Source organism: Dipodomys merriami, unplaced genomic scaffold, assembly GCF_024711535.1.
Source record: "Dipodomys merriami isolate MVZ:Mamm:240054 unplaced genomic scaffold, mDipMer1.0.p SCAF_82, whole genome shotgun sequence".
NCBI lineage: Eukaryota > Metazoa > Chordata > Mammalia > Rodentia > Heteromyidae > Dipodomys > Dipodomys merriami.
This window is the reverse complement of record NW_027206424.1, coordinates 5,336,487-5,349,503: the sequence shown is the minus strand read 5'-3', so window position 1 is coordinate 5,349,503 and position 13,017 is coordinate 5,336,487. Positions and strand designations below refer to the sequence as shown.

The 13,017-nt window shown below is 58.4% G+C and overlaps 1 protein-coding gene across 1 annotated transcript in view; it reads right to left on the bottom strand.

Annotated features, from left to right (window-relative positions):
* Nucleotides 1-5,983, bottom strand: part of Inpp5a (inositol polyphosphate-5-phosphatase A) — a 193,654-nt gene extending 187,671 nt beyond the window's left edge. The window contains exon 1 of the mRNA XM_070011461.1: nucleotides 5,823-5,983. Within this exon, the coding sequence (XP_069867562.1) occupies nucleotides 5,823-5,897 (75 nt within the window). The 5' untranslated portion in view covers nucleotides 5,898-5,983. The remainder of the gene's footprint in view (nucleotides 1-5,822) is intronic.
* Nucleotides 5,984-13,017: the final 7,034 nt, after the last annotated feature.

The following is a 13,017-nucleotide window of genomic DNA, read 5'->3' as shown; positions in this document are numbered from 1 at the left end:
TGACATAAGGGGTCCCAGTGGACATTCTTGCACACCATGTCCACTTCAAGAGAACTCCTTTCTACTAAAACTGAAATTGAGAGCCAGGTACTGGTGGCTCATGCCTGTAATTCTAGTTACTCAAGAGGCTGAGATCTGACGATCACGGTTCAAAGCAAGCCCAGACAGGAAGGTCCATGAGACTCTTACCTCCAATTAACCTCCAAGAAGCCAGAAGTGGAGCTATAGCTCAAATGGTAGAGCACTAGCCTTGAGCAAAAAGAACTCAGAGACAGCACCCAGGCCCTGAGTTCAAGCCCCAGGACTGACACCAAAAAAGAAAGAAAGAAAGAGGGGGGAAAGGAGGGAGGGAGGGAGGGAGGGAGGGAGGGAGGGAGGGAGGGAGGAAGGAAGGAATGAAGGAAGGAAGGAAGGAAGGAAGGAAGGAAGGAAGGAAGGAAGGAAGGAAGGAAGGAAAAACTGCAGAAGCTGCACTGCACGGGTGCTATGTCAACCTCCATCAAGGCATGCTGAGCACAAAAACCTGATGCAGCCCAGGCCATTCTGGGACAGAAACCACATCCCAACAGCGGCCTGCTCCCTGAGCTGTCTCTCAAGCAGCCTGTCTCAGGAACCTGCCACACCCCTCTACTGACTTAACCACGCCCACTGTCTCACCCATGGCTCAAAAACTCCCCACCAGGAGCAGAGCCCCACCTATCCCAAGCTCCCACACGCCCACAGACACGCTCTCGGCATAGGCTCCTCCTGGCGAAGTCAGCCTGAGGCAGCACTGCTCCATCCACTCCTTGCTCACACAGGCCCAAAACCTGCCCACAGAATGGGCTTCTCATGAAACCCTGCAGGAGACAGCTGGACTCTGAATGGATGGTGCAGACGCAGACACACCGAGGGTGAGCATTCTCTCTGGGAGGCCAACAGCTCTGCCCTTGGCACTGGCTTCAACAAACACTGAGGAAACATTTCATATTTCAAACCACCCCCAGACTCCAGCCACTCAGCAACTCAAGATGAAAATAGGACACACAGAGGACAGCGGCTTAAGTGGGGGACCTGTCCACCACAACAAGGTACACTGAGCCCCAAAGCCTACCCCCAACAGCACAGAGGATGACCTGACGTCAGAGGGAAGGGGCAGGCACAGCATGGAAACAAATGTCTTTCGAGGGTACTACAAAATTCTAAACGACAACGAAGACCACCATGAAATAATGTATGTACACAAACCAGAAATGGTTTCCTGAAGCAGACAGCAGACCAGCACTGCAGTGGGCTTGATACACTGCCTCACTTGATCCCACCATCCCAGGAGACAGGCTCAGGCAACTGACCATAATGCTCACACCCCAAGTCTCCTTCAGAGCTGAAGCAAGGACTGCTCTGCTGGGGAAGATGGGCAGAAAATGGGCACAGCTGGTGGGAATGTAAGAGGCAGGCCGGTGGCTCCTCCAGAGGTTACTTACTAGGAGACCTCGAAGCTCCAGCATGAGGCACACAGCTGAAAACACACATCCGAAAGACCTTGAATGCCAATATTCACAACAGCCAAAACGCAAAGCCAGCCCAAATGCCCATCAAGCCATGTCTGGACAAAGTGTGGCCCATCTCATGACTGAGGAGTGTGGCACTGACATACAGACACACAGACGGACAGATGAGCTCTGACAGACACAAGGCATACATGAGTGGGTCCACATTTACAAGCAAGCCCATGGAGATGGAAAGCCACTGGCAGTGGGGCTGGCTGGAGTTCCAAGTGGGGAGGGGTGGCACACTTATACACAGAGCCACCTTGTACCATGAGTGTTGTAGAACTTACATGACCCTGGCAGGAGCGAAGGAGTATGGGACAACGCCTGGTAAGGGGAAAGCAGACACTGTCCATGGCTGTTTGAGAGATCAGGCCTGCAGAAGCTGGAGAACCAAGGGCCAAGGGTTTCATGGTCTCACAAACCACAGCGCCTTCCACACTGATAGGGAGAATCTTGTAAACAGGGCAAAACCAGCACTGCAGGAAGGAGACGGAAGAGGGCCAAGGCACCTGCCCAGAGTCCACCCCAACCCCAGCAGCTCTGACTTGCCTCCCTCTATCCCACAGCTCATGGACATCTGCTGACCATAAGCCTCAGTTCCTGCTATGAGGAGCCCATACTTCGATTCTGAAATCCCAGGTCTGCTTGCAAAGGGTTGCTGGAGAGGTGACTAAGCAAATGGTACCTTGCTCTGAATATACAGCAGGACTAAGGGCCAAACAGCCTGACCTGCAAGGGTGAGGTCAGGCTCTAAAGCTGGCCTGCACACATTTATCTGCTCAAGTCACTTCTAGTAAAAGTTCAAGGAACCAAGAATTAGAAACCAGTGGTCAAAACACCAGCCACAGCCAGCAGACAGGGACAGGCCCCTGGCCACCCTAGGCCAGTGGCCACCTTAGGCCAGTGGCAGTGACAGCACGAGTCCAAGTAGAGGAGCTGTAAGTAGTCTGGCAATCATGACCATTCACTGGAAAGTCACAAGTGCCCCTGGTCACATGGGGTGTCTAGGGGTCTGGCCTGGGGAACATCCCTGAAGGTTTGGAAGGATCACCAACCAGGACAGAGGGCCTCAGTGTGGCCTCACTCAGGGAGCAGAGTGGGGCAGTAGCACAGGCTGTGAGCTCTGTGCTTGACATCTACAGTTCCAACTTCTAACTCTGGTGAATACTGGTAGTCACAACCTACATCAACAACTCTCACCAGGCAGTGAGGGAGCATTTCTATAATCCTAGAGACTCTGGAGGCTGGGATACAAAGACTGCCATTCAAAATCCGCTCCGGCAGAAGAAACAAAAAAATCTAAGAGACTCCATCTCCAAAATAGTCGGCCAGAAATAAATAAATAAATAAATACATGGTTCCTGCTGAATGTGTAGCTCCAATGGTAGAGCACCAACTGAAAAGTAAGCCAAGCAAGGTTCTGAGTTCAAGTTCCAGTACTGTTAAAAACCACACTGGGTACCTGTGGCTCATACCTGTAATCCTAGCTATGTGGGAGGCTCAGATCTGAGGATCATGACTCTAAACCAGCCCAAGCAGGAAAGTCCATGGGACTCCCATAAGGAGCTGTGGCCCAAATGGTAGAGTGCTAGCCTTGAGTGAGCTCAAGGCCCTGAGTTCAAGGCCCAGGGCCAGCAAATAAATAATTACATACATACATATCTCTTAAGGATCTTCCAGAATAAGATCCTGAGATAAAGTCTATGGACAGATGCCCTGGGATGCACCTGCAGCAACACTGCCAAGTCCAAGGGCTCCAGACAACATGAAGGCCCTCAGCAGGAAGGCTGGGTAACCGCAGCCCAGCCATCCTTTCTGGACACAAGGATGCCAGGAGTGCTGATGAGAAAAGAGCAAGGGAACAAGATGTTCCAGTGTTCCCAGCATAATTAAAATTGACAGACACAGGCTAGGTAAAGCTCAGTGGCCAAGTGTAGGCAAGGGCAAGGCCCTGGGTTCAATCCTGAGCACCCCCACAAAACCCATAACGTAGCATTTAAGAGGGGTCACCACTAGGTGGGGAGAAGGAGGAAGTTTATGAATTGAGACTTTCAAAACTGCAAACACAAAAACAAACCACCTGGGGGGGGTGGGCAGGGGAAGGATGGGATGGGAAGGGGAAACAGAGGAGGAGGCTACAATACTTGATAAGAAATGTACTCATTATCTTGCCCATGTAATTGTAACCCCTCTGTACAGTATTTTCACAATAAAAAAAAAGCCACCTATTACTTCTGCATAAGAGGAAAAATGTCCTTCCCAACTGTCTTGTCCATTTCAAAGTGGACACCTTCCTCCTGTGGAACCGGACTCCCTAAGAAGCAGCTGGAGGCCTTGAGCAGAGCAGAACTTACACATCCACAGTAGAAAGTTCCTTCTCAGTGGAACAGGTCGGAAGGTACGCATGCAGCATGGGTTCCTGCCACACCAAGGCAAATAGAAGCACAACCAGGCTTTCTGACATCCACAAGAAACCAAGGAATTAAAGTCTCCGTCACTGAAGAATTCACTGCTTTGCCCACTCAGGCTTCTACCCCACAAGCTCCATAACCCAAACACCAGCTGAAGAAAGAGGCTCAAGAATGCCAGTGTGAAGGGCACTGCTTAGCCCTCGGCCAAGCTCCACGCTGTGGGGTGGGCCAGTGCTTCTCCACTCAGCCTGAATCTCAAGTCACCCTGTGGGGTTCATATGTTGTTTACCAAAACAAAAGCAACGTGAAGATGCAAACATAGTGCAGAATTCCATCCTGACAGTAAGAAAAATAAAAACTCAGAGAAGTAACTTAAATTATCCATTTTAATACCATTGGAGAGAAATATATGTATACAGTTAAAATACAACAAAGCCTACAACTCAGAATCAAAGATTTCTGGAAAGAATGTTTGCACAGCAAAATACTTTTCCCTTTGAGACTAAAATGCTCCACCATGCCTAATTTTTCTGACATTTCTGAGGCTTTGAAGCCACAGCTAACGGATCTGAATCATCTGAACGCAACCATGTTACAGTGGCATGTTACTGGAAGGCCTAGAATAGAAGGCTAAATATACAGGCTGTTGTAAAGCATGACCCATGTGAAACTACACCAAGGTGTGTTCGTGACAAAGTCTGTGCAACAGCAGGCAGGGCCTGGAAGCTACATAAACAGCACACCATGACAGTGTCTGCCTTTTACTCAAACCTAATGTGTGAACTCAGCTTAATGAAGCCTCTCCCAAGCTTAATGACCCTCTTCCCTGAAGTCTGTATCAGGCTGGTATCTGGTATGGGCAGCACACACCTCCAGCCCTGGCACTGCCCCAACTGTTCACCTAGAGAAGAGAGGAAAGGAAGTACGTGGCCCCACAGCTCCATCTGTGACATTACCCTTTCTTCTTAAACAAGCATGCCACTTGGAGCTACATTCTGCTTTATTTGGGTTGGCAGTTTAAGTACCAACAGCGGGGTGGCACCATGGCTCCAACGCTGAATTAGGTCAGCCTCAGCCTGCTCTGGGAAGTTCCCAGTGCCCCCTCAGCTCCCTGCTGCACCCGAGGAGGGCACCCCCCCACACTTGCCCCTGGGGGTTTCCTAGGTGGGACCAGAGACCAGTGAGGGCAGCCCTGGGAGGAAGAGGCCTTAGGCAGTCGGCATCCCATTTCTGGGCAAAATGATGGCGTCCTACACCTCGGGCACCCAGAGGCAGGGGCGAGGCGTGGCTACGGCTCAGGATGGATAAGCAATACTTAGGGAGAGAGGTCGGGGCAGGGAACGGTTTGGGGCCAGCGTTCTCGGCCCACGAGCCCAGGGCCGGGGTCAGGGCAAAGAGGTTTGAGGTGGAAAGTCAAGTTCAGAGTCAAGAAGATACACTGGATTAGAAGGCCAAAGGAGCAAAATCTGAAGGCTGGAGTTGGAGTCAGATCTCGGGTTGGGGGATGAGGACAGGTGGTGGGGATGAGCCAGGGTTGGGAGTCGGGGGTCCCAGGGTCAGGTTTGGGGTCAGGCAGGGAGGTTTGAGGCCAGGGTTCAGGCCTCGTAACGAGGGATGGAGCTGGGGGCCCAGCAGCCGGGCTTGGGCTGGGGAGGGGTCAGCGGGGACAGCGCGGGGCTCAAGCTGGAGGGTCGGGCCGGGCCCCGCGGAGGGTGACGGCGGCGGGGCCCCGGCCCGGAGGCCGGCAGGCTGGGCCGGGGTCCCGGCGGGCGGCGGGCGGCGGGCCGGACCGCGGAGGGGCGGCGGGCGCGGCGTCCCGGCCCGGCCGCCCCGGGCTCGGCCCCGCGCGCAGCCTCCCGGCCGACGGCGCGGCACTTACGTCGTCGAAGAGCGAGCCCACGTTGGCCGTGACCAGCAGGACCGCGGTGCCCGGGGCGGCCGCCTTCCCCGCCATGGTGCCCGGGCGGCGCGGGCGCTGGGCCGGGCGGCGGCGGCCGCTTCCTGCGGGCCCGGCGGGGCCGGGGTCTCGCGGGGCCGCGGGGCGTCAGCTGCGCCGGGGGGCGGCCCCGGGACGCATCGCGGGCTCGGCGGGTCGGGCCGGGCCTGGCCGGGGCTCCGGCCTCGCGCTCGCTCGCTCGTCGCTGCTCCGCGGCCCCGCGCCCGCTCGCCGCCGCGCCTCACAGCGGCCCGCGCGCAGCCATTAGACCCGCCGGGAAAGTTCCCACAGCAGCCGCCGCCGACTCGGGCTCCGGCAGGCCCCGCCCCTCGGGGGCGGGCCTCGGGGGCGGGGCCCCGGGGAGGGGCGGGGCCCCAGGGCTGCGCTGGGGCCGGGGCCGGGGCCGGGGCCGGGGCCCAGGCTGGAAGGGGCGGGGACTGGGGAGGGGCGGGGCCGTGCTTGCGCGGAGCCGACTGCGCGGAGGGCTCCAGCGGCTCGAGCGGGCCTGTTGGAGGGCGGGGCCTGCGGGCAGAGGCCGAGCCCAGGCGGGGCGGGACCTGAGGAAGGAGCGGGGCCTGCGTGGAACCAGCGGGCCGGGCGGAGCACAGCTTGTGGGCCGCACTGAGCCAGGGCGGGGCGGGGCGGGGCCTGCTGGAGGGGCGGGGCCTGAGGCCGGGAGGGGCCGCTCCTGGGCCGCGCTGCTGTCAGTCAGACCTCCGCCCTCGGCTGCCGCGCGCGGACGCCACCCTCCGCCCTCCCGTGACGTCAGGACCTGGCTCCGACGGCGCCTCTTAAAGGGGCCGTGCGCTCGCTGCTCCCGCGGGCTCCGGGACTCCCGAGCTTCCCAGCGGGTCGGGCGTCGGGGGCGGAGCGGGGCCGCACGGCCCGGGGACGGTCCTCGAGCGTACCCCGGCCCCTTCCCGGGATGGGATTTTGCCGCTTCCTAGCACGTTCCCGATGCGTGACTTCACTTACCCGAGCGGGCTGTGGGGCCGAGTGCAAGAGGAAAGCCCGCCCCGCCCCGCGCCGCCCCGCGCCGTGCGGGCCCGAGGGCCGCCCCGCCCCCCCCGCGCCGTGCGGGCCCCAGGACGCCCCGCCCCCCGCGCCGTGCGGGCCCCAGGCCGCCCCGCCCCCCCCGCGCCGTGCGGGCCCCAGGACGCCCCGCCCCCCCGCGCCGTGCGGGCCCCAGGCCGCCCCGCCCCCACCCCCCGCGCCGTGCGGGCCCCAGGCCGCCCCCCCCCGCGCCGTGCGGGCCCCAGGACGCCCCGCCCCCACCCCCCGCGCCGTGCGGGCCCCAGGCCGCCCCCCCCCCGCGCCGTGCGGGCCCCAGGACGCCCCGCCCCCACCCCCCGCGCCGTGCGGGCCCCAGGCCGCCCCCCCCCGCGCCGTTCGGGCCCCAGGACGCCCCGCCCCCCCGCGCCGTGCGGGCCCCAGGCCGCCCCGCCCCCCGCGCCGTGCGGGCCCCAGGACGCCCCGCCCCCCCGCGCCGTGCGGGCCCCAGGACGCCCCGCCCCCCCCCCCCGCGCCGTGCGGGCCCCAGGCCGCCCCCCCCCGCGCCGTGCGGGCCCCAGGCCGCCCCGCACCCCGTGCCGTGCGGGCCCCAGGCCGCCCCGCCCCCCCCCCCCGCGCCGTGCGGGCCCCAGGCCGCCCCGCCCCCCCCGCGCCGTGCGGGCCCCAGGCCGCCCCCCCCCCCGCGCCGTGCGGGCCCCAGGCCGCCCCGCCCCCCCCCCCGCCGTGCGGGCCCCAGGCCGCCCCGCCCCCCCCGCGCCGTGCGGGCCCCAGGCCGCCCCGCACCCCCCCACCCACCCCCCCCACCCCCCCCCGCGCCTTGCGGGCCTCGTGCTGCCCGAGGCTCCACGCGGAAGCTCCAGCAGTGGTTCGCGCCGCACCTGACGTGAGCCCCGCGCCGAGCCGCTCCACCGAAGGCTCTAGCCACCCGGCCCCCCCCCGGGGCCCCCCCGAGAGGCGCAGGCAGATGCGGGGTGAGCGCACCGGGCAGCCGGCCGGCCTCTGGCTGTGGACGGGGCTGGGCAGGCCCGGCGGGAGGCCCTGGGCGCCGAGGCCCCAGGGCTCTTGCTGTCGTGGACCACTTCTGATGGCACCCAAATCCTCTGGTTTGCCATCCAAGGGGACTCCATTCTGGACACGTCCATGCGGGCTGAATTGTTCAAAATTCACAGCTGTAAGCCGGCCCGCCATGATGGCGAGTGGGGAGCGAGAGAGCCCGTCCCAAGGCCGTGAGGCGGCCCCGGGTCCAGCAGGGTCCCCGCCTTCGTAGGAGACTCCGGATAGTTCAGGTGTGCACCACCCTGCTCCATGTCCACACGTCAAGTCCCAGGAGCCCCCACCCTGACCACCCTGGCCGGAGCTGGCCTTGGGCTTCCGGCCTCCAGAACTGTAAGAAATAACTTTCCGTTGCCTAAGCCTCCCCACCCCCAGCCAGTCTGTGGTATTCACATGTGGTCTCTGATTTTGCTTTTTGACAAAATCAGCACCACCAAGCATGTCCTTAATAAAAACCAAATGTCGGGGCGGCAGGTTTTCCGGAATCTGTTTCACACCTGCTCTCCTTCCTCCAGGCCATCTCCCTCAATACCCTCCCCCCCACCCGGTGCTGGAGGCCAAGGCGGGTGGCATCCCCTGGTCTCCCTGGGCTCCTGACTTTACACGGTTCCGAGCAGCAGACTGCCTTTCTTTGAGTGGCTCCTCCCGTCGTCCTGAGTACCGTTCAGCAGCACAGACCTCCTGCCCACAGGTCCTATGCCTCTAGTACCCAAATGGGTGGCTCCAGCGCCTCACCCCTGCCCTGTCACAGCCTCCGTCTTCTTGTCCTCAATAATCACATCCCACCTGGGCGCAAGCACCGCGCCATTCTCAAGGCCCTCCTGCAAGCTCTTGTTACAAGACCTCATGGCCTCCATTAGCAATCACCCCCAACACACATACACACACTCAGCATGTGCAGATGCCCACACAAACACGTATGTCCATGCCTCTGCTTCCTGTCTTTGCCTCTTCCTGGAGCACAGTCACCCCAACAGACCTTCCCTCCTCTCTGCTCCCTGGCCCCTGCACTTTCAGACTGGTCTCCAAGACTGTCAGACTCCCTGGGCTACCCATTTGCTCTGAGCCTGCCTCCAAGTAAGAGAAAACGGAACAAGAGACAAACTACAGAACAGCCCATTCCCATGTCCATGGCGCCCTGAGTCTCAGGGTGCCTACACTGACCCTCAGCTTCCCACACACGCCCCCTCATCACCCAAACATGCAATTTTTCCCCTTCCCTCTTTCTGGACCCACCCTGGGGCGCCTTTGTCCTTCACCAAGGAGTGGTTTATAGCCCGAGATTGGCCTGCCCGCCTGCAGGCCTGTCGCTTCTGGCAGCTCTTCTGCATCTTCTAGGTGCCCTCAGCTCACGGCAGGAGGGTGACTCACGCCTATACGACTCTCCTTCGCCCTATGCCCCCACTCCTCATGTCCCTCTGCTTCTGAAAAGCCTGCTGGAGTCTCCACCCAGAAGGCTGTGTGCCAGACTCTTCCAGGCCTCGAGACACGCCCCACTAACATCCTCCACTGCGGCTGGGTCAGTGGTGATCCCCAGGCCCGGCCTCAGCTTGCCTCCCAATGCGGCTGGTGTCCGAACTCCTTCCAGGAGCAAGTCAAGGCTTTCTCCTGTCCACAACATTCCTGCTCTGCCCACTCTCGCCTCCTTGTGAGGACCACCCTTCCAGCCTCCTCTGCTGGCTTCTCCTCCTGCCCCAACCAAAGTCCTGGGGCCCTGGTTCTGCTCCTCCAGGCACACTTCCTCCAGGCCAGCCTCTGAGGCTGGGGAGAGGCATGTCACACCCGGTGCAGCAACCCATGCACCCATGCACCTTGCTACCTCTGCACTGGAGGGCCTGCGTGCGCCTGGTTGACTGCTGCTGCTCTCTTCGTCAGAGTGACCTCCTGACTCATCAGCTGGGCCAGTCACCTGTCACAGGGTCAGCATCTGGGGCACTTGCACTTTTACCCCACTTGCTGGTGACCGCCTCTCCTTGTCAGCCTCCAGTGGGGCAGCCCGAGAACAGGCCTCTTCTGTCCCATGGAGGTGGCCATGGGACATGCTCCATGAGTGTTGATTACGTGCACACCGGGCCATCCCAGTGTGGGTGGGGGATATGACCGCTCTCATCGTCACCAGGAAGTAGGAGGGAGGCTCCTTCCCCTGTGTATCCTGGGCATCAGCGTGGCCTGGGCTAAGGAGCATTGAGAAGTGTTCCCCCACCCAGGAGAGCCCAGGCCCATCGGGTCTGCTTCTGTGACACCCGTGCCTCTCCAGCCAGGTGCTCTTGGGAGTTCCGGGAGGGAATTAGGCCCAAGTGTTTTGTGAGACAACACTATGCCGTAAGGTTTTCAGAAAGGGCAGCAGAGTGGCCGCCAGGTATCACGGAATCGCTTAGTCCAAGACAGTTCCAATTTATTTAGGGCTCCACCGGTCAGGAGGCAGAAGGCTTTACATCCCAGATTCCCCGTGGATATCCGCAGTCCCATTTAATAGTCATTCTCCAGCATAAATATGCAAAGCACTTTATAGTTGCAAAGTGCATTTCAATCATTCAATAACCAGCCTTCAATATTCCTGCCAGCCAGGGCAGCCCTACTCCACCACATATAAAACACTGAGAGTAAGGGACTTGTTCAAGTTCATTCCCTATAGAAGAGGCCCAGCTAGGTGCAGGGGACGTGGGAGCCGCGGCCCTGTCCCCGCGGGGGGGGGGGGCTCTCTGTTGCCTTGGCCAGTATTGTGCCATCCATCGGCTCTGGGATGCCTGTCACTGCCTGGAGCACACCAAGAGGAGGAGAGCTGTATTATCAGAGTCACTGTGATACTTTTCCTTATTATTCAGCTTATTATTCCTTATTATTCATCTCACAGATGCGGTCTATGAGGAGGTTGCAATTCTTACCTCTGTTTCTCAAAGAGTCGTATGAAGTGTGTATGAGAAAACGGAGGCTACCAGATGAAGAAATTGGCCCCTAGGGCCCTAGCCCACAGGCATTCACTCCACAGATGTTGAAGAGGTGCGTTCTCTGTGTTGCACAGAAGAAGAAGGTTCTATGCTGCTGAAGCTGGGCCTGCGGCGAGGCAGGCAAGAAACATGCAGGGGCTTCAGGTGGTACACACACGTGCCACCTTGTGGATCTTGTCCTTGTAGAAGTCACACTGTGGCCAGGGGACACTGGGAAACTGCTACAGAGTATGACCCTTCTAACTTGACTCCAAGACTCCAGCTCCAGCTGCTCCCTCTCCTGCTCTGTCCCACGGTGAGCACTCCGATCACGCCAGCCACACAGCTTTGACACAGCGATATAATGCAAGTCCTGACACACTAAAGCTCTTCCAATGTCTGTGTTTTTGTTGTTTTTTTTTCCTTCCATATGTCGAAGCTAGACTTAAAGAATAAAAATAAATGTGAACACACAGGATCATACATGTGTATTGTACACATATAAATTTGTAGTTTGTGATTGTTACTCTGTTTGAGGAGATAGAAGAGAAGAGGGGGAGGAAAACAGATGTTGTGGTGAACAATACTAAAATGCACTGGATCGGTGACTGAGGTGCCAAGATAGTGCTCATGGAAAGCTGCTGGATAATGGGGGCCTGGGCATGGGGAAACCAGGGGACCCATATGACTGGGGTCTGTGTAGGCTGAGAGACACCATTAGCATACACTAAAAACTGTTGGAGGGAGTCGGATCTAAGAACATCATATGCATATACGGACATGCCAAAATGAAGCCATCTGTACAACTAGCTGATGCTAATAAAAAGGTATGTGTGCAGAGCAAATAAAAAGATTGGTGAGGTGGCTCACGTGGTAGAGCACTGCTTTGCAAATAGGAGGCCCTGAGTTCAAACCTCAGTACCACCAAGAAAGGGAAAAAACAAAAAGATTGGTCACAAAGCTGCAGTTTAGGGCCTGTGAAGTGTAAAAGGAAAAACACCTAGATCCATGAGACGGAGAATTCCAAAGTAGGCATGGTAACTTCCACCACGGGTCGATTCAGTGACAAGAGTCTACTCAGCAAGTGGGGCCAGGGTCAACTGGTCACCCACAGAGAGAAAAACCTCTGAGCCTTTATGTACACCATACCAAAGTTCACTAAAGATGGACCAGAGGCCATTGTTCTAGATAATGCTAGAAAACTTCAAGGAAGTGAATTCACAATATGTATATAAATAGGAAGTAAATCTACAATATGTGTGCATGTGTATGTAGAACATGGATTTACAATATGTATGTATGTATATGTGTACAATTTCTTTTCCCCCTCACCCTCTCTCCTCTCTCTCTTTCTTTCCTCTTGGGCAGTACTGGGGTTTGAACTCAGGGCCTGTCAGTTGGTGGGTAGGCACTCTACCACTGAGCCATGCCTCCTACCCCATGTACAAAGTCTTTCATGAACAGTGTAAGCATTAACTGTGGGGAGCTGGGTTTCAGTCACTTAATGTCTATGCTGAGGTCAGGAAACAAGGGCCTGCTGTGTGCTGTGACTCAGTGCAGAGAGCAAAGCGTGTGCTTTCTGCGACTGTAAACCATTCAGACACCTCGTAAGTTGCTCATCAGAGGAGGTGCAAGCCCTTGCCTCTGGGGAGAAGGCTGGAATGCTCGTCCCCAGGGGCTTCCGAGGAGGGACTGGAGCTTAGAAGAAGCCCCTCACAGTTACACAGCTGGAAACACAATGGCAGCGGGCTACTGTGTACTCTGCCCTGGTTTCTGTGCAGAACTCGCAGGTCTGTTCCATGGTACCCCAAGCCTGCAGAAGCATGGGCATCTGAGCATGGGGGCCTCGCGCCCGGCAGCTCCCATCCTGATGGCACCTGAACAGAAGGAGCTGGGCCCCCTGGTCCCCAGAAGAAGCCATGTCTGGTTCCAGGAGCACAGACGCTGGGGGCTGGGGGCACCTCCCAGCTCACATCATACCGCCTGCCCTGCCCGGAGAGATGCCCCTTAGTCAGAAATGGCTCTATGGGGGGGGGGGAGGATGTCTCTCGGTGAGAAATGACTCAGCAGACGTGCCTGGAGCTCTAAGGTCACTGTGTTTTTAAGATGTTTCCCAAAGGCGCCCCGAGCCCTCGTCAACAGGCCGG